The sequence below is a fragment of the Monopterus albus genome, unplaced genomic scaffold (assembly GCF_001952655.1).
Source record: "Monopterus albus unplaced genomic scaffold, M_albus_1.0 scaffold60.1, whole genome shotgun sequence".
Lineage (NCBI taxonomy): Eukaryota > Metazoa > Chordata > Actinopteri > Synbranchiformes > Synbranchidae > Monopterus > Monopterus albus.
This window is the reverse complement of record NW_018127940.1, coordinates 1,876,653-1,897,101: the sequence shown is the minus strand read 5'-3', so window position 1 is coordinate 1,897,101 and position 20,449 is coordinate 1,876,653. Positions and strand designations below refer to the sequence as shown.

Sequence of the window (20,449 nt, the reverse complement as noted above, 5' to 3'; positions counted from 1 at the left end):
ATGTCAACGATTGCAACACTGTGTGCATGTGCACGACACCTTACCCATGAACGAGCCTGTGTTGCAGATAAGACTGAGGAAGCAACTCTCAGGAGGCAGATTCCCACATTTACTGCAAGAACAAATACATAGACAGAAACACTGTCAATCACTTTGCATGCACTATACAGCAGCAGTACAATTCCCCTCCCATATTGTGCACTCTGAAATACAGTATGCAGTTATAAATGCATTTCTGCTCATGCAACAGGGAAGAGGCAGGGAGCAGAATCAAGTCTTCCCAAATCCCATCATCTAGCCTTTGACTTTTCACCTAATGCATACTGCCTCTCTTTGAAGAATGGAAAATGTTTGTATGAGGGGAAGGCAGGAGACAGCCAACAAGGTCTGTACCCGAGCTGTAGCTGCCTACAAAGCCTTCTCAGCTGACTGCAAATCACGCACACAAACACACACGCATTCTTCAGAAATGGATGAAAGTGTAAAATTCAGCCGCCTGGTACTCAAAGTGATGATTTAATCAGATTATAGTCATTTGACATTGTATGATTTTAGTCAGTTACTCACTGATTTGACCCTAATGGCACAACTAGTAACACAGCTGAAAAGATGCATCTCTTCAGCTTTTTTACGCAACACAAACGCTGTACAACTAACCTTTGATGTGGGTCAAAAGGCTAAACAAAAGAATGAGAAGGTCTTGATTTCCAAAATGTAAGCCAACTCCACTGTGTGTGCATTTACATTGTTAAGAGCAGACTCATGCTTTGCCTATGAACTACCACAGATGCAGACAGGATATTGGAGCAAAGTTATTTTCAGACATGCATCCACACACACACACACACACACACACACACACACACACACACAGGGGAACACACCCTCATCAGAACTGTCTGTGAAGCTCACTTTTTAATAAACAATGTGTCGGCAGGGGCCACATAAAACAATGGGACAGTGTTCCTGTTTTAATCATGAGACAGAAACTAGAGCCGGCGTGAGTGAAAAGCAACAGGAGAGGTTGAGTCGGGCTCAGGGTGAGAGTCTGACTGACCTGATAAGAGGTACATTGTCAAGTGTGCAGCATAAGGTGGGCCCACTCTGCAAATGCAGCTCCTCTTCACATGACTGGTTGTACAACCTGAAGGCCCAAACGTGCATCAATCATATATGCGCACACACATATACACACGCAAAACATGATAGTGCAAAGCTCAATATTCAAGGATATAGATATACAAACTGAGCAAAATTATTATCCTAAAGGCAAATCACCAATTTGATTCAAAAGCAAAATAAAGCACAGACACATCTCTGATTACTATTATTGCCATACTTCAAATCACAGTAAGAACAATTAAAGATCTGTGTTCATGTACAGCACTTTATTCTATAGGTTTATGTGAGCAGATTTAGGTACATCTAATAATCAGATTACTAAAATCATGCTGTAGAAAAAAAAAAAGACTGGGAAAAATGGTGCAAATGACAGTGACAAATCACCAGGCATGATTTTGTTGCATTTGTAAGAATCAACGGAGGCATCATCAAGAATAATACAGCATAGAGAAAGTAATGTACCAGTTATCCATAGGGCAGACATGCTGGTTGTACACGGCCATGGCATAGCTGGAAAAGACAAAGTATGATTAACCAAAATAACAGGCAGATTTTCTAGTATGAGAGCCTATTTAATGACTTCACTTATATTTTTGACATTCAGTTAACATTGTTACTCAGTTCAAATTCAGTTATCACCCAAGACATAAATCTAACATCAGGTAGGGGGCATTTTCTAAAGAAAACAAAATAAAACAAGAATCATTTGTTTTAGTTTAATGACATATCTTCAGTTTTTTTTTCCAATTTGAAGTACAGGGATATACTGTAAAGCCTCTTGAATTGGCCATCAGGACTTTTTTTGTCTACCAAATGTCATATATTATGCATCTTTAGATCACCTACTGTACAGCACGCTTTCACTTTTTTCTGAATATATTTGATTATCCATACTGTCATTTTGCTACCTTTTCTGAGCAAAACATTACATTTTTCTTTCAGTTCTTCACCAGTTTTCTATAAAGTCTTTCCTTTCATGAATCAAGGGCCAAAGTGACACTGGACTACATAAATGAATCTGACTTGACACTAAAGCCCTGCCAGCCTGACTCTGCCACTCTCTGATCACTCCATCTGGAACTGTCAAAATGATACGAGTAATACTGAAGTCCAGCTGTCATCAGATCACTGACCGGCTACAGCTCCAGAGAGGTCACTGGCCAGAGGTTCAAAAGATAAAGACTTAGATGCTCGTTTTATAGCCAACATACTCTTAATTGCTATGTATGGTGTTTACTGTTTCATCCCAAAACAGCACAGTTTTAGACACACATTCATCTCTGGTTGACAGCAGGGTTAAAACAACACACTGACTCACTCAGTTCAGCTGAAAACAAACTTTTTCTTCTATACTCTACATCATACATTTTCATAATCCATTAAATCTAAATACGAGTGCTTTAAGATTATGCTCAGTATTCAGTTATGTGGTATTGTGCAGTTTCTTCTGTTTGGACTGTGTTGTGCCCTAAAGAAAATGTCTGAAGATTCTCAGTCATCTAAGTCATATCGAGAAGAGAGAGACATCCACCACAATATCCTGCATACAGCACAAAAGGTCAAACCAAACAGCAGTCATAACTATAACAGCCAATCTGTCCACTTAATTCTAATAGATTTCAAGCCAGGCCATAGCTGTAAAGATTCTGATGTGTCTATTTGTGCCTCATCTTGTTTATCTTCACAACAAAAGGCAATTAAGAGACCATTCCTTTTTGCAACTAGTTTTCTACATGTGAACAGTAAATGCACATCTGGTATTGTATGACTGCCTCAGATGGCAGCAGCGCTTGTTTGGCTGGTTATTGTTTGGCATTAGGCTGCATGAATCACCATGTGAGAGTCATATAAGCCAGATGGCAGACATGTTGCCAGTAAAGCGCACTGCTCTTGCACAACACAGTGAGGAAGCCCACATGGTTTAAGGATATGATTAAAGGCTGCCAGAGCTCCACCTCTAAGTCTAGTAACAACACACCAACTTAAAAACAAAAAAAGGTTTACTACAAATGTAGAGGCAAACTAAGGCACATCATCAGGAGGAATACAAGAAAAACACCTACAGCTGTAGAATCTATAACTACAGTCATGATTTGATGCATTTACATTTTTGGTCAGCTTTCAAAGCTAAAACAGCAGCAGTGCATCTAAAAAAGTGGTCTTTTCTGGCTGTATGTATAACTAAACTAGTGCATTCTGTGGTCAAGTTAAGTAATAATAGGTCTGAATACATAATTAAACCTTTATCAAAGCTCAGTGGGGACTGTGAACTGTAATGGCATGCCCGTGAGAAGTGTACAGGTGGAACAGAGCAGGTTTCTATTTAGTCTTGAACACTGAGCATTTGGGAAAGTCATTCATGTAAAAATCTGCTATAAACAGTGGGAATGCTGTTCAAACATACAGAAACATATTAGAAACCACAGGAAAGAATGAACAAGCAAGACTCCATTTGCCCCTCTGGCTGATACACGGTGTTTCAAATCCAAAAGCACAATGTGTGCTTAAACAGCAAGAAGAGTTGCTTATGGATACAGTGGAGACACAGTGCAGTTTCAAGCTCATTAAAAGTTCAGCAAAAGGATCTAAGCCAGGCCTCTTGGGTGGGCACAGGCCAGAGCCTTCCTCTGGCTCCACACAGACATGTCATACTTTGAGCATGACCACCAGATGCTAAGCAAAAGCTCTGCTTACGCTCTCCATTACCCCTTCCAGTATTTACCTTAAGACCACTCAGTCACCCACAGTGAAAGGAGGAGTTGTGAAACATGTCGCATCCTTTGACATTGCGTCCGTCTGGAAAACGATCCTTGACTGTTCTTAGAAACAAGGCACTCTTTTCAAGGTAACGGGCAGGAAATGGTTTTAAAGGGACCGAGTTAGCCTACATGTCCTCCAACTTTATATAGGTCCATCCATTCCTTCTTTTCTGCAAAGCCCTGTACCCCTGAATACACACTGTTGATTGGACTGTGAAGCAGAAATGTTGAAGAACACTAAGTGGTGCACAAGGTCTCAGCTTTGGCACCTGATTTGACTGGTTACACTCCACTCAACTCATCATAGATGTAGGGCACAGCCTAGATAAAACTATTTGGAACTGGGCCATCTGTCTTTCTCCCCTTGGGGTTTGCGCATTCCTCCTCCCGAATAATAACAGAGCAGAAGAGAGCTGTCAGCCAAAATATAACAGGATGTACTCACACTTTTCTCTCCTGTGCATCTGCTCAGATACTGTACTACAGGTAATGAAGACAGATTGTGAACCTGCACATCGCTTTTAAAAGAGGGGTGATAATCCCATATTTTTATACACTATACCTAGGTGCAATTCATGTAAATGATCATTTGCAAAGTCACATTTTTATTATGGTGATATATCACTGGCGGGTTTTGTTATGTACACTGTAATATTTAATTAGAAAGGAAAATGAAAGAAAATGCAAAGTAGATACACGTGCAAAAATCCAGACAAAAAGCTTGCTACAAATTTTACATAATAACCTATGCATCGTTCTTGACATAAAATAAAACCTGCATTTTACAGGTATTGACTGACAAAGTACTTACACAACCCATATCCCAGTGATGGTCAAGGCTGGGAGGCTAACAGGCAGTATCATCCAGAGAGACATCTTCCAGCTCCTTGAACAGACCCTTTCCTCTTTGTCCTCTTCGGCCACCCGAGCAATATGTGCTCAAGTAGTACTAACATTTAACTGAGTGTGCCTGACATCTGGACTGATTCATGTTCTTGAAGATGGAGGTTGGTGAACACTGCCAGGACAGATGTGTCCTTTTAGCTGGGGAATGACAGAAGAAGGAAAGTAAGTTAGAACAGGATCATTCCCCTACTCATCAGTAAGTAACCACCACTACCACCATCATCATAATCATCTTTGAGCCTTCCTTGCTAAAATAATCTGACTATAATTCTGTGACTAATGCTTAATTTCAAGTACTCTGCCAATTATTTCCTAGATTAACTGCCTGGTCTGTATAATGTACAAAATCAGTGAAAATGCCCATGGCAATTTCAGAGTCCCAGATGATGCATTCTGATGGCTTGTTTTGTCCAAATATTCAGTATAATATCAGATTAAACAAAGACAAATTCAATTCAAATTCTCACTGATGACAAGATGATCATTTTGGGTATGTTTTCCTTGAAAAGGAACTAATTAATTTAGTTATCAATTATCAAAAGAGTTGTAATGATTAATCGCTAATGGCAGCAGCTATAACATTACTCTGTTAGTCAGGGTTATGAGATGCTTACAGCAATTTCCTTTTAAAGATGAGCATGCACAGAAAGTGACATTACAAAAAAAACCACACCTGTAATTCAATACAATGTTCTGCTTTTCTTTCCAAAGGTCACTTTGTCCTGGACTGATGAACCTATCTGGTTGTTAATTTCATTTCAGATAAGAAAAACGTTCTTAACTTTGTTTGGCAAACACTAGATGAATGAATAAACTTGATGGATTACCCCGAAAGGCCGTTATCACAGGTAGCACAGCTTTACTCGTATTTATTTACAGCTAATGTTTGACAAGCTACATCCCTTGTCACGACACACAGAGCTGCTCACCTGCAGGTTTTCTGCTAGCAACAACGACGAACATCAGGAATAAAGTGGGCGACCACTCACCTTCTGTCTGCTCGTTAGCTAGCAACTTTTGTGGTTTTGTAACTTTACTATGCCGACCTCTCCTCCAACGCCTCTCGTGGCCCCAAACTACTCCACACTGGACTCGGTGAACAGCGAAGTCTTGTTTTTATATCAGTTACTTTCTTTTTTCGAACAAACGAAATCCGTTAGCTGACTTCTCTTTGATAAACGCTCTCACTAGTGATAAAAAAAAATCCTTGCTGGTGTATACAGCTGTTTCGTTCCGCCCAAAACCTGTGGCAATATAGTGTGTTGCATTTATGTTTGGTCGCGCACCGAATGGGCGGGGAGGTAGGGTCTAGAGTTTATTATACAAGTAGTTTACTAGCCGGGCATCTGCTCTGGAGCCTCCAACTCCTAGGAGCCCCCAAGGTCTGAATATAATTTGATTGATTTTATATTTATGAAAAAGAAAAAGAAAAAGATAAGATAAGATAAGATAAGATAAGCCTTTACTGATTTCCAGAGGGGACATTCAGGTGCTGCAGAAGCACAGGACAGAAATAAGTAAAAATGAATAACAAACAGAATTAAAACTTATGTAGTAGTCAAGGTAGTACTGTTGTATTTCCATCGTTGGAGAAGTGTGAGGCTTAACTAACACACAAAACCAATAATTGCTTCTATTTATGGTTATTATCTTCTGTCATAATTGAATCATTGTTCATCTTATAAAATGGCAGAAAATAGTGAAAAGGCATTATTCCCTGAAGCCCAAGTGAATACATTCTTGTTGCTTTTGTTATTTATAAGCAGCTGTCAAAACGTTCACTAACATAAAAAATGATTTAAAAATATTCATATTTGAAAGGTGAAACACTTTTTCAGCTATCAAATTTGTTGACAATTAATTTTTTGTCATTCAATTAATCAGCTATTTCAGCTCTATAGCAGAATAAACTGTTTACAATTCTGCGTACAATTCTTACAAAGCTGTGTATATCTGTTTACACAGTCACACTGTGGGGACTTGACATCCTTAAAGGGAGAAAAGGCACGTCTCCAAAACAGAAATCATTAGATTTTAAGGCTAGGTTAAGGTATGTTAAGGGTTAGGGTTAAGCAAGTAGTGGTTATGGTTAAGTTTAGGTCATAACTGGGGCGATAACGTACCAACTATCGCGAGATCGTGAGACAGCGCGGGGGACATTCATCATGGTGACGCACAGTCACTGACGATAGGTGGCGGTAATGCACCTTAGGTTGGCTTGCAAACCGTCAATAAACACCATAAGAAGAAGTCACTGAGGATAATCAAAACACTTTACTGTTTTTTGGACTTTATAACCCACTACTGGTATTACACGAGCAATCCATCTGAATCGCAAGCTGCTGCCAATAACCGGAACGGACCTTTCACATACTGGAGGATTTATAGGACCTGGAATCGTTCATCGACAAATACTACATTCACTGCAGTATGGATACCGCCAGTACAAACCAACAAGATACGCCAAAACCAAACAAACGGTACTTCTTCTACGGATACAAGCGATCTACAGACATTGAGGTCAGTGCATTCCAGAACACTTACCCGACAACCCCGAAGCACTGGTTAAGGATTTTATGAAGAATCAACTACAAATCCCACAGGACACGGTCAACGTGATCACCTTTCACCGTTCACACCGCCTTGGATCACGTTCAAACAAAACGCCCCGACCAATAGTAGCCAAACTGGAACATTACAAACATAAAGAACTCGTCAAAAGCAAAGGAAAAGAACTGAAAGGCACACATTATGGACTCAACGACCAATTCCCACGGGAAATTAACGAACGGCGCAAAACTCTCTACCTCATTATGAAACAACACAGACAGACCAATAAACGAACAAACATCGTTGTCGTCGTTTTTTTCGTTTCTTTTTACCTCTCGCTTTACATTTGAGTCACTTAAATTAGTATCATGGAATGTGCGAGGCTTCTGGTCCCAGGCCAAAAGGATTAAGATCATTAACCACCTGATGAAATTAAAGGCAGATATATGCTTCTTACAGGAAACTCACCTAACAAATGCTGAATCACAAAACCTCACATTTAAACAATTTAAAAGGCTATTCTCATCAACATACAATAGCAGGCAGCGAGGTGTCTCACTTCTAATTAATAAAAACATCTCACTGGTCCATAACACATCCATTGTTGACCCAGAAGGTAGATTTATCATTGTTAATGTTTTGATTAACCACACAACATACACACTTGCCAACATGTCCTAATAATGATGACCCATCTTTTTTCCATAATTTTTTCTTTTTGCTGCACAACTTTACAAACATTGTCATTACTGGAGACTTGAACACTATTATAGACCCTAGAAATGATCGATCCAAGTCCTCCACCCATTCTGCAGCTCAAGACTGTCCCCTACCACTTCGCACTGGCAACATTAAATATTTAGGTATCTGTATTTCCCCTAGGCTCTCAGAACTTTTTAAACCTTAACTACACCCCTCTGCTCAAAAAGATAGAAGATGATTTCAAATGCTGGTCCAACCTCCCGCTGTCGCTCATTGGCAGAGTTGCTACTGTCAAAATGAAAACTTTACCACAAATGAACTACCTGTTTTCAGTGTTTCCCACAACACCAACAGATAAATGGTTCAAATCACTCGATTCTCTAACTGGAATATTACAATATTTTAGTTAAGTGGATTCAGTAGGATAGTTGTAATAGCTCGTGGATGGAACTAGAACAAAATCGATGCAAAAATACTTCAGTTACAGACCTTTCCTTCCTACCATACTCAATTAAGAAAATGAACTATTTCAAAAACATCACAATCTCTGCAACTCTGACAGCCTGGTGGAAAGCAAACAAAACCACTAAATCATCATTAACACCATGTAGATACAGTCCAATTTGGCATAACCCTGACTTTCCAGTTAATAATAATCCTGTCTACTTTCCAACATGGAAACACAAAGGAATAACTCACCTTCATCATCTATTTGAAAACAGCCAGTTTATATCATTTAATACATTAGTCCAGAAGTACGGAGTTGGGAGAGGAGAATTTCTCCAGTACCAACAGTTAAAATCCATAATTAAATTAAAGTTCAATATAATCAGCAACCCCCTGCAACCTTCCATGCTAGCTGAGGAGAAAATGAAATTTACAAACTCAAAGAAGATTATATCTAAACTTTATAAACTAATGTCAAACACAGATGGAACGATAACATTACCAGTGACTAAATGGGAAACGGATTTATCTCTCCCCCCCACCAGCCCCGACTTCTGGACCGAGATTTGTAATAATATATTTTCCATGACTACCAATATAAACGTACAGCTTGTGACTGAGAAACTCTCCACCATCTTGAGCTGTAGAATCCCCCCCATCCCTGTCACTCTGCCTGCTCGGTAATGTCACAGAAGTCAACCACTTACCAATTAAATATAAAAACCCACCTATTTCTCTAACTATTGCTGATCTTTCTAAACTGGAAATCTAAAAACTCATTACACATCAACTACTGGGACCAACCTTCTTATAGAATATATCACACTAGAGAAAATATCATCCACCCATAAGAATAATATACCAACCTTCACTGACACTTGGAATCCATTTCTAATTTCTTTTAACTTAAACCAGATACCTGAGGCTGAAGCCACACACATTCCCACAAACTCCTAGAAATATAGCAAGCTGCTTTTTACTTCATTATTGTTACTGTCATTAGTCCTCATTGTCCATGCCACTGTTTTGAGTGTCACACTGATCAATGAAACCAAATTAACTGAGAATATTACCTACCCCCTTTTTTCTTCTCCTCTTCCCTCTCTTTCTAATCATTTACTGATCTGTTAAATTCATTTATTTTTGTTTTATGAGTGTGTTTACATATATATGAGTGTATACATAAGTATGTGATCTTGTTTTTGTAGGACACTTGAGATCTCTTTGGGGAGGTTTGCCAGATTTGCTGATGGATCTGCTGTAGCACAGGTAAAGAAATACATTACACTAGAAAAATTACTACTGACTTGCTATTCATTGTATTTTGGTTAAACACAAATTTATTTAGAAACATGCACCGTGCACATTTTGAACGCCTCTAAAAACAGGTAGACAAGACAGACAACAATGCAGAACCCACTCTGAGGCTCTTGTTGTTTGAATTCATATTGTGCTTTAAGGGTGTCAAATAAATACAATCCAGTTGAGACTTCCTATGGGAATATGGGCCTGCCTGACACCAGTGATTTGTAACTCAGTCTGTCTGGGCTAGAAAATAAACTGATGCTCTTATGGATAAGGTTATCAAAAAGGCTTTGTGCCTTGACTGACAGGTGGACTACAGACAGAAAGCCAGGTCAAATCCCCACCAACTACTTGAGGCGAGAGCTGGGCACCACTGACAATGAGATCCTCACTAGCAGACTCATAGGTAAGTTGACAAGAATGTGTCTTGTCATTTGTGTAGCTTTGGTGTAGCAGGTTAGTGTATTGGTGTTGTACTGTGAAGGCCTTTAACTTGAGTATGTTTCTATTCCTCAGACAGGTCGATTCGACCGCTTTTCCCTCCTGGCTACTTTTATGACACTCAGGTTAGTTCAGTGTGAATGTTTTTTCACCCTTATGTGGTAGTAATTTTGTCCTCTTTGGATTTTTAATCAAAATGATATACATCTGTATTTGTGTCCAGCCTTTGTGTGTGCACATGTATGTTCATGCCTCCTGCAGATCCTGTGTAACCTGCTAGCAGTTGATGGTGTCAATGATCCAGATGTGCTGGCTATTAATGCAGGTGAGTGAAATCTCAGACATCCATGTTTTCTACAGGACATAGTTTCGATTTAGCTAAAACAGTATTTTCTTTCATTAAAGCTTCTGCGGCTCTGGCCCTGTCTGACATTCCCTGGAACGGACCCATAGGTGAGGAACACACAACAGATTTTGCCTTATGTCCATGTTTTTATTTATTGACCTTAAATCCTGGTTTTCATTTGTCAGTTCAACTTCAGTTCTTGTGATATTATCATACACTTGTTTAAACTTAGCTCAGGACCACTTGTGTGTTTGTGTTTTTGCAGGTGCCGTGCGTGTGGGCATGGTAGATGGAGAGCTGGTGATCAATCCCACCAGGGTAGAGATGACTCCCGGCAGCCTTAACCTGATTGTGGCTGGAGCTCCCAGCAGTCAAGTGGGTAAGCTGACAAATACAATAAAACTCCCTGCAGAAGCTTGAGTGTTTATTTACTGCAAAAAGTGTACACATAAACAACCTTAATGGGAATCACACTGTCCACACAAAATGATATAAATGTATAGATTGTGTGGGTTGATCAGCTGTCGCTCTCAAATGCAGTATAAATTACTCACTTGTAGATGTGATCACCACAGATATTCTCAGCATCGGTGATTTTAAGCTCTGTATCACAGGCTGTATCATTTTCTTCCTTGCAGATTAGCTTCTGAGAGGATCTATGCTGTTTTTACTGAGTATTCTCACGATAAGGTAAAATGTGACCTCTCGTCCTCATATGTTAGTCAGTAAGCTGACAAATACAATAAAACTCCCAGCAGGAGCTCAAGTGTTTATTTACTGCAAAAAAGGTACACATAAACAACCTTAATGGGAATCACACTGTCCACACAAAATGATATAAATGTATAGATTGTGTGGGTTGATCAGCTGTCGCTCTCAAATGCAGTATAAATTACTCACTTGTAGATGTGATCACCACAGATATTCTCAGCATCGGTGATTTTAAGCTCTGTATCACAGGCTGTATCATTTTCTTCCTTGCAGATTAGCTTCTGAGAGGATCTTTGCTGTTTTCACTGAGTATTCTCACGATAAGGTAAATTTCAGAAGATTACCGTATCACTTGATCAAGGACTGTAGTAATGTTATCATAATCTTGTTTTAGATTTCAAGAGATGAAGCGATCAACAAAATTCGACTAGAGACAGAAGATGACCTTAAAGGTTAATTATCTTTATGTTGCATAGAAAAAAAATTAAGTTAGCTGTTTCAAATATTGTTACAACCTACTTTACACATCATGTTTTTACATTATTACATTTAAATTCCATTTCTCCATGTGTAGAAAAATTCCCTCAGGCTGAGCCCTTTGAATTAATTGAATCCTTCAACACTGTGAGCAAAGACATCTTCCGCAACTTAGTGCTTAATGAGTACAGGAGGTAAGCACTGTCTATGGAATTATCACTCATTTTCACACATGAAACCACACTCATACTGTTTACATTATCAGCAGGTAGCATTGGCATTTCTCAGGACCATTACCCCGCCTTCTGGCACTTTCCCGCCATATTTCAATGCCATGGCACTCTGTTTATTGTCCTATGTTTCAAACCAGCCCAAATTATCCACACAGATTAAAAAAACACTAAGACAATTTAACCAGGTACTCCACTCATTTTCTTTCTGCAGTGGCATTAAAGATAAAAGCTTCATTATGAAGTGAGTAATGTCCTGTTTCCATTTTTCATCTTGCCCCTTTTGACATGAACTTAAACTCGCGCTGTCTTTAAATTCACTTCCCTCCGTACGCAACTAATGAGATTGGAAAGATGGGAGGCCTCAACAGGAGGGAGCTGGGTCATGGTTTGTATTAAAATTGACATCATCTTTAGCTAACTGCTGCTTCATCAAGAGCCACATGGACAAAGATTCTTTGCATGTGGATGTCTTTGTTCACATTTACTGTATGTGTATTCCCAGGGGCCCTGGCTGAGAAGGCGCTGAGACCAGTCATTCCTAAAGACTTCCCTTTCACTGTCAGGGTCACTACTGAGGTCCTGGAGTCCAACGGTAAGTGTGCACACAGTCTTAAATGTGTTAAAAAGTTTTTACAGGCACCACAGGAAATTAGACCATTGACTGGCAGGTTGTCTCAGACAGGAACATGTTACAGTGAAAATCTATTGCTCTTTTTGTCTTCTGCTCTCAGGATCCTCCTCAATGGCTTCAGCATGTGGAGGAAGCCTTGCTTTAATGGATGCAGGTACCAGAGAGGGAACGCGTGAGCTTGTATTGTTGATAACATCTGTAATAAAATGGTTCAGATTTATTATTTTTAGTCAACTTTAACACTACAGCTACAATTTGATTTAATAGTAAAACAGCCAGTTCTGTGTAGAATTTCTAAAAACGAACATTAGATGGAAAAAGTCAATAATTATATGTACCTCAGTTAAACATTTAAAAAAATAGAAAGGCTTTTTTGAGTTTGCTGTTCAAAGCAACTAGACACTGTGGTTTAAAGATGGATAGATGGAGTTAAGATTTTGCTTAATTTACATTTAGTAAAGTGCAACCGTGCATTAAGATGTAGCTAATATGTCCAAATCTGTGTATCCTAGGTGTGCCCATCTCTTCTGCTGTGGCAGGTGTAGCAGTTGGCCTCATTTCTAAGTCCAACCCAGAGAAACCTGCTGAGATTCAAGACTACAGATTACTAACTGATATCCTGGTACATACAGTGCAACTGTACAAAGAGTGTCGTTGAGCAATACAAATCCTCCTAAAGTTATAACTGATGTTCCTGCTTAATTAAATTGGACATGTTGAGTATGAGCTAATTAGTCTTTTCTGAACAGGGAATAGAGGATTATCTTGGAGACATGGACTTCAAATTGGCAGGAACAAACAAGGGCATCACTGCTTTACAGGCACTCAGTCCTGTCATTCATAACACATGTCTACAGCAAGCTTTTTGACTCACTATGTGGCTGAAAGGGGCAAGAAAACCAAATAAACATATTACTTTTTCATGGAAATATTTCACCTGGTCCTTTTTTAGTGATGTGTAAATATGATTTGGAGAGCAGACCAAAGCATACTTGGAGCTTTAATTTAAGATTTACATGTTGTAAATACATCAAGATTATTATTTATTATGAGACACTGTCACACTGTGTTGAGTCTTTATTACTGCCCACTAGACAGGATCATGATAGGAATACAAAACATTGTAGTGTAGTGGCAGCATACCTGCACAGGTGACAGGAAAGGAAGCGTGGATGCGGGTTCCCCTGACCAATCATCAACAAGGGCCATCTGCAGTGAGCGTGACTGCAAGTGGTTTAAATTTTGAGAGCAAATGTTGGGTTAGTTTGTTGAGTCCGTAGGAAAGTGCCGGTTCGCTGCGTCAGTCGCTGTAGTCTCCGGTGTTGATTCGAATGCGTTTGTTTGGCCAGAACATCTGCGTTGTGCCTGCAGGAAAACAGAACTTTAGGTGTTCGGTAGTGATGGCCATATGAGGCCCCATGAAGCTTTGGACCCTTGGACCATGTAATGAAAATTGGTTCACTACTCAAAGCTTCATTCAGTCATTGAGCACGTGGGTGACATCTGCTGGAGCAGCAGCTGTTGCACAGCCTTGCAAAGGTGACGCTGAAGCACCTTGCGTGTGCACTGAGTTTTGTTGTAATGTGGAAATGACCTAAATAAAGCTGAAATCTAACTTCATTTTACATGTCTGTTTTTCTTCCTTGCCTTATAAAGTATCTGAAATGGCTGCAAAACAATCTTAAACAGATGACAACACAGCTGTAACCTGATGTTAAAGATGTTAATGTATAACCTTAATGTATTACTAAAGGCAAATTTACCAGAAGTTCACATTCAAGAAATGTTTAGACAGTTTCATGATACATGTTATTTGTTTCTAACAAGGAAATATACAGCCAGATTTTTGAAGGATTACAGGCCAATGTAACACATGGCCAAAAAAGCTGAATGACAGCCAGCAGTAATTAATTTTAAATATGGTTTATTGCAGTAAATCCAACTTAATGTATTACTACTATGACTTTACTAAAAGATGTTACATTTAACAAGCTGGTGCTTGAGTTATACATTGAATGTTATGCTAAGATAACCTGCTGGATTTCTGAAGGGGGTGTGATCACTTCTATCAGCAAAAGAAACACGGAGCCTATGAAGTGAAGCCATGTGCGCTGTCCTTGATGCTTGATCTTAAACACTGACCTCAGCATCTGACCCTGTCCATCTTCCACCAATAACAAATAGTCTGAAGAAGCATTCTGTAGCTTCACACTTAAAAGTTATCACTACACATTTATTTTAGTTACAATTTAAGAATTTACACACAAAATGTGCTTAGTTCTTCATTAACGGTCAACTATTTTCATAATTGTTTACATTTGTATGCCTTTGCATTAGTCCAACCATGGCTGGAATAATAATTCAACATGATGTTAACCTGTACACTTTTAACAGTCCAAGTCATTTTGTATAGCGCCAAATCACAACAAATGTCATCTCAGGACACTTTACAAAGTAAAGGTCTAGATCTTACTATTATCATCATTACAAAGAAAACTCTCAACAAATCCCAAAGTGGTGTAGTTAGGAAGCCATCAAAAGGCTCAGTCCACCTAAGGTGTAACCCCTGCCACTCACTCACAACTGCTCCTGACTTTCTCCTACAATTGCTTTATTCTCCTTGACTGGTGCTTTCAAATATTCGACTAGGGTGATGTGGAACACAGTACAGTCAATTTAGAAAGGGTTAAAAAGAGAGAGAGAGAGAGAGAGACATCGGAACTATTGTCCTGAAACTAGGTGTGTTCACTGAGGACAAGAACTGTAGGTTTGTTTATTTAAAAATGTAATGCTCAGATACTATTGAGTGGAACTGAGAGGTGTGCTGCTTCTTTGTCGTTCTCCACTATTGATAATTGGAAGATTAGTCTGCGGGAACCCCTATTCACCCACTTCCTTTCCTTGTGTTCCATTTGCCCATGCCGTTATGCCGCTTATTACGCCGCGGCAAGGGCGGGGAACCTCGTTCAGTTAAATTTACAAGGCTGCACATGATGCGGCGATATGACGCTGATCTTCATCAGCTGATAGTGGTATTTCCAGAAAACAGGATGTTCTTTTATATTAAGCAACATGATGTCTCTGCTATCCCAGAGTTGAACTGTAAAGGCTGTATACAAAGGCCGTTCCTCATGAAGCCTCCAGTATCCGGCTGCCCTCTGCTGGTGGTAGATGACTAGTACACATTATAGAGCCAATGTATGACGCTCCATACGCCAAATGATAGGCAGAGGTATGATATATGGCCTATAAACATGGTCCAAGAAGGTTGGGAAACTAGATAACGAGCCCTCCATTGAGCGCCAACCACGTGACGTCCTGGCGTTTCAGTGTACTCGTTTGTCATTGGAGGAGGCTGGTGTCCACGCCCACGACGTGTGCAGGTCTTTCCCGCGCTGTATCGCTGTTGCAGTCAGGCTTGTGGTCCTGTTGCAACTGTTATCTCAAGCATACACCGGAAATAGACTCTAAACTGTCACACATGGCGAAGCAGAGTTCACTTTTTAAATTTTTCACCAAGTCTCCACCGGCGGTCTCCAAGCCGAAACCGACTTCCTCTCCGGCCGAGGCAGACCTGCCTTCCTCAGTCGTCAAGTCCAACTCCTCTCCGAAAGAGCAAGCTAATGAGACACCACGACAACCACAGACCAAGGCTAACAAAATTAAGCCGAAGAATGACTCCAAAGCTGGAAAATTGGGATTCAAGAAACAGTTTGGCGACAAGGCCCCAACAAGAAAAGAAGTGTGAGTGGAGTGTGGAATTGCTGAAGTGACGTTTTGCACTGTTTTTCTTACCTCTGCTGAATATTGTCTTCATTCCCGTAGAAACACTTAACAGTTAACCAGCTTCTCCAATTGTAAACGAAGTCGTTTATAAAGCAGTTATATCCTGTTATGAGTTCAGCGGGTTAGGAAAATGTTTGCAATTTAACAAGTTAGTCGACTTTTGGAAATCTACACTGTTATGCACTAACTTAAGTTCATTGCAGCGATGAAAGTGATGGTGCATTCGATCATCTCTGACATTTGGATATGCTTAAAAGTCACAGATGGCTTGATGTGACCTGTACAGACCTTGCAGTGCAAGGATTTCCCTTGGTCAAATCAGCCAAACCATCTAATTCCCCAGCGTGGAAAATAATAGAGTAAAAGGGGAAGATACTAGTAATAATGGCACTACATCGTGTGATACGAGTAATAGGGGACCAGTTAATACACTGTGGTCTATATTGGTCTGGGGGAGTATGGCCTGTATATTTATTTATTGTTTATCCTTCTGCAGCTCCTCATGCTCCTTCAGTTCTGGTGCCCTTGTGTGGGCAAAACTGGAGGGGCACCCCTGGTGGCCGTGTATGGTGGTACCCCAACCGCTGACTGGACAGCAGATTAGAGACCTTGGTCGAGACCAACGCATACATGTTCATTTCTTTGATGAACCTCCTACTAGGGGATGGGTCAGCACCAAATATATCAGAGAGTACCAAGGTTGGTAATGGTTTTTCCCATTGTAATAAGATAGTGGTAATAATAATAGCTGTATAGACTTTCTTTGTTTTTGTTGAATGATGAGTTTGTGCCCTGTTGTTGCAGGCTCTGACAGCAGTGATGCTAAAACTGGAGGGGTGTTCTTCAGCAGCAAACCTGTAATCCGTCATGCAATGGAGCTTGCTGACAAAGTCATGTTTGACAGCCCTGAAAAAAGATTAAAGACGCCTCTCTGCACAGATCCATCCGATGAGGAAGAGGGTGATGATGATGAAATGGAGGTAACATTGTGATTAGTAATGTTGACGATGTGCACATTACAAAAACCCTTCATTTTACTAAACTAACTTAAACAGATAATCACTCAGTAATACAGGGTCATATCTAATCAGGTCATTGAAAGGTTACATGCTTTTTTTGTGTGTGTGTGTGTGTGTTTTCTCAGCTTGACAAGTCAGTAGTAAGTGATGAAGAGGTTAGCGATGAGAGTGAACAGAAAACTGATGACATGAAGCCATCCAAAGTCAGTCGACATTCATCCCGTGCTTCAAAAGAGAAGGGAAACGGGGCAAAGCGGCGGCGCATAATTATAGCCTCAGACAGTGATGGCTCAGATGAGGAATATAGACCAGAGCATGCTGCATCCAGCAGTGAGGATGAGGAGGAAGAAGGGACGGTGAGCAGTGAAGAAGAGAAAGAGGAGAGCACACAAGAGTCAGAAGCTGAAAGCCCCGTCAAGCCTGTGAAGCGCAAACGTCCTACAGAAAAGTCTGCTAATACAAAAGCCAAAATATCCACAGCCCCATCTGCTGTACCTAAACGGGCTCCAGCATTTCTCACAGCTGACACAAAGTCACGTTTGTCAGCCTTTTCTGCCCCTGACAGCTTTGAGAGCCAGGCAAATGGTTCGGGCACCAGTGGAGCTGCAACAGTTTGGGACCATGAGAAGCTGGAGTGGCTGCAGGACGGCAGGAGGAAAGATGGCCGCAGGCGGCGACAGACAGAGGATGACTATGATCCTACCACCCTGTATGTGCCAGAAGACTTTCTGAACAGAAACACTCCTGGTATGCGTCGGTGGTGGCAGATCAAATCTGAGATGTTTGACGCAGTGATTTTCTACAAGGTGGGGAAGTTTTACGAGCTCTACCATATGGATGCTGTTATCGGTGTCAGTGAGCTGGGACTGACCTTCATGAAGGGAAGCTGGGCGCACTCTGGCTTCCCAGAGATTGGCTTTGCTCGTTTCTCAGATGTACTGGTGCAGAAAGGCTACAAAGTTGCTCGTGTGGAGCAGACAGAGACCCCAGAGATGATGGAGGCACGCTGTAAGACCATGGCTAAGCCCACAAAGTTTGACCGCGTGGTGAGAAGAGAGGTGTGTAGGATAATCACGCGTGGTACCCAAACCTACAGTGTGTTGGACGGTGCTCCCTCAGAGTGCCAGAGCAAGTTTTTACTAAGTTTAAAGGAGAAGGCAGAAGAAGAAAGCTCTGGTCGTTGTCGTACTTATGGAGTCTGTTTTGTAGATACTTCAGTGGGTTATTTCAATGTTGGTCAATTCCCAGATGACCGTCACTGCTCACGTCTGCGCACTCTGATAGCACACTTTGCCCCTGCTGAGGTGCTCTTTGAAAAAGGGAATCCATCTGTTGAAACACGCAAAATTCTCAAGGCCTCTCTGTCCTCTGCTCTGCAAGAAGGGCTTAACGCAGGGACGCAGTTTTGGGATGCTCAGAAGACTCTTAAAGTCCTCTCAGAAGAAGACTACTTTAAAGGGACTGCTGGCAAGGAGCATGGAACTGGGAACAGTTTTCTGCCCGCTCTTCTGAAAAAGATGACGTCTGAGAGTGATTCGCTGTGCCTTACCCCTAAGGATGACTGTGAGCTGGCATTGTCAGCACTGGGTGGATGCATGTTCTACCTGAAGAGATGTTTGGTGGACCAAGAGCTGCTCTCCATGGCCAACTTTGAAGAATATGTTCCTGTTGATCTTGAGATGGAGAAAACCACTGGACCAGCCAGTTTCTTTGCTCAGACTTCTCAGCGCATGGTCCTTGATGGCGTGACTCTGGCAAACTTAGAAATCCTTCAGAATGGGTCAGGAGGAACAGAAGGGGCACTACTGGAGCGTTTGGACACCTGCTCTAGTCCATTTGGCAAGAGGCTGCTGAAGCAGTGGCTCTGTGCTCCCCTGTGTAACGCCACATCCATCAGGGACAGGCTGGATGCAGTGGAGGACCTGATGGGAGCTCAGGCCCAGGCTACTGAGGTTTCAGACCTGCTGAAGAAGCTGCCAGATTTGGAGCGTCTTCTGAGTAAAATCCACAGCATCGGCACTCCCTTGAAGGGCCAGGACCACCCTGACAGCAGAGCCGTTCTCTATGAGGAGGTCACCTACAGCAAGCGCAAGATAGTAGATTTCCTCTCAGCACTGGAAGGTTTTAAAACTATGCAGGAGATCATTTCTGTCCTTGCTCCAGTTTCAGGTGAATTTCAATCCACGCTGCTCTGTCAGGTTGTCAGTTTGAAAAGTGAAAAACAGGGGCTCTTTCCTGATCTCTCTGCTGAGCTCAAGCGCTGGGAGACATCCTTTGACCATCAGAAAGCCCGCACTACTGGTGTTATAACCCCTAAAGCTGGCTTTGACCCCGAGTACGACCAGGCTCTGACTGGGATCAAGAACTGTGAACGAGAGCTGCTGGATTACCTGGACAGACAGAAGAAAAGACTTGGCTGTAAAAGCATGGCCTACTGGGGAACTGGGCGAAACCGTTACCAAATGGAGGTACCTGACAGTGTGTCGGAGAGGAGTGTTCCTGAGGAGTATGAGGTGAAGTCTACCAAGAAAGGCTGGAAGCGTTATGTGACAAAAGAAACTGAGCGGCTGTTCTCAGAGCTGCAGGGATTTGAGGAGAAGAGAGATGCTGCACTAAAAGACTGCATGAGGAGGCTTTTCTACAACTTTGACAAGAACTACAGAGACTGGAAGACTGCTGTGGATTGCATGGCTGTGCTTGGTAATTACAAAACCAAATCTTATGCAAATTAATCATTATCATTCATTTTACCAGCAAGCATTGATTTATTTATTCTTTCAAGCATGTAAAGACAGTTGATATATCAACACACATAATTTTACACATATCCAACAAATGCTAATCCAATATCAATTTGCTTATACCTAGTACATGCTTGAATGGAGTAGGAAGAAGTCAGACTTATCCAGTCCTACCCCATGACATCATCTTACCATCATTGGTTTGCAAGCAATAAATGATTCACTTCTATTCTCTTCTACACCACACAAGTAATATATTAAAGAATTATTACA

At 41.0% G+C, this 20,449-nt stretch overlaps 3 protein-coding genes and 1 long non-coding RNA gene across 13 annotated transcripts in view; 3 read left to right on the top strand and 1 right to left on the bottom strand.

Annotated features, from left to right (window-relative positions):
* LOC109961940 (transmembrane protein 150A) overlaps positions 1-8,433 on the bottom strand; it is a 23,643-nt gene extending 15,210 nt beyond the window's left edge. The window contains exons 1-6 of one of the 10 annotated variants that reach the window (XM_020603182.1): positions 7,670-8,433; positions 5,461-5,527; positions 4,693-4,925; positions 1,585-1,632; positions 1,058-1,144; positions 45-112 (exon numbers count right to left, since the gene is read on the bottom strand). In XM_020603182.1, coding sequence (XP_020458838.1) covers positions 45-112; positions 1,058-1,144; positions 1,585-1,632; positions 4,693-4,757 — 268 coding nt within the window. In that variant the 5' untranslated portion in view covers positions 4,758-4,925; positions 5,461-5,527; positions 7,670-8,433. The other 9 variants (XM_020603186.1, XM_020603187.1, XM_020603183.1 and 6 more) reach the window with 9 other exon arrangements.
* Positions 5,826-14,250, top strand: LOC109961890 (polyribonucleotide nucleotidyltransferase 1, mitochondrial-like). Its single transcript, XM_020603074.1, is given in 15 exon segments — positions 5,826-5,882; positions 7,000-7,307; positions 9,695-9,755; positions 10,100-10,119; positions 10,121-10,197; positions 10,308-10,357; positions 10,494-10,557; positions 10,638-10,685; positions 10,844-10,957; positions 11,864-11,960; positions 12,317-12,384; positions 12,502-12,591; positions 12,731-12,784; positions 13,143-13,252; positions 13,380-14,250. Coding segments are annotated over 15 exon segments (1,338 nt in total). The 3' UTR covers positions 13,500-14,250.
* On the top strand, positions 11,315-11,882 carry LOC109961941 (uncharacterized). The gene is made up of 3 exons (XR_002275195.1): positions 11,315-11,614; positions 11,684-11,741; positions 11,864-11,882. It is a non-coding gene; the product is annotated as an uncharacterized LOC109961941 (long non-coding RNA).
* A 1,689-nt stretch (positions 14,251-15,939) lies between the features above and the next one.
* Positions 15,940-20,449, top strand: part of msh6 (mutS homolog 6 (E. coli)) — an 11,268-nt gene continuing 6,758 nt past the window's right edge. Inside the window, 4 exon segments of the mRNA XM_020603278.1 lie at positions 15,940-16,374; positions 16,913-17,115; positions 17,221-17,396; positions 17,561-20,135. Of these exon segments, the coding sequence (XP_020458934.1) occupies positions 16,112-16,374; positions 16,913-17,115; positions 17,221-17,396; positions 17,561-20,135 (3,217 nt within the window). The 5' untranslated portion in view covers positions 15,940-16,111.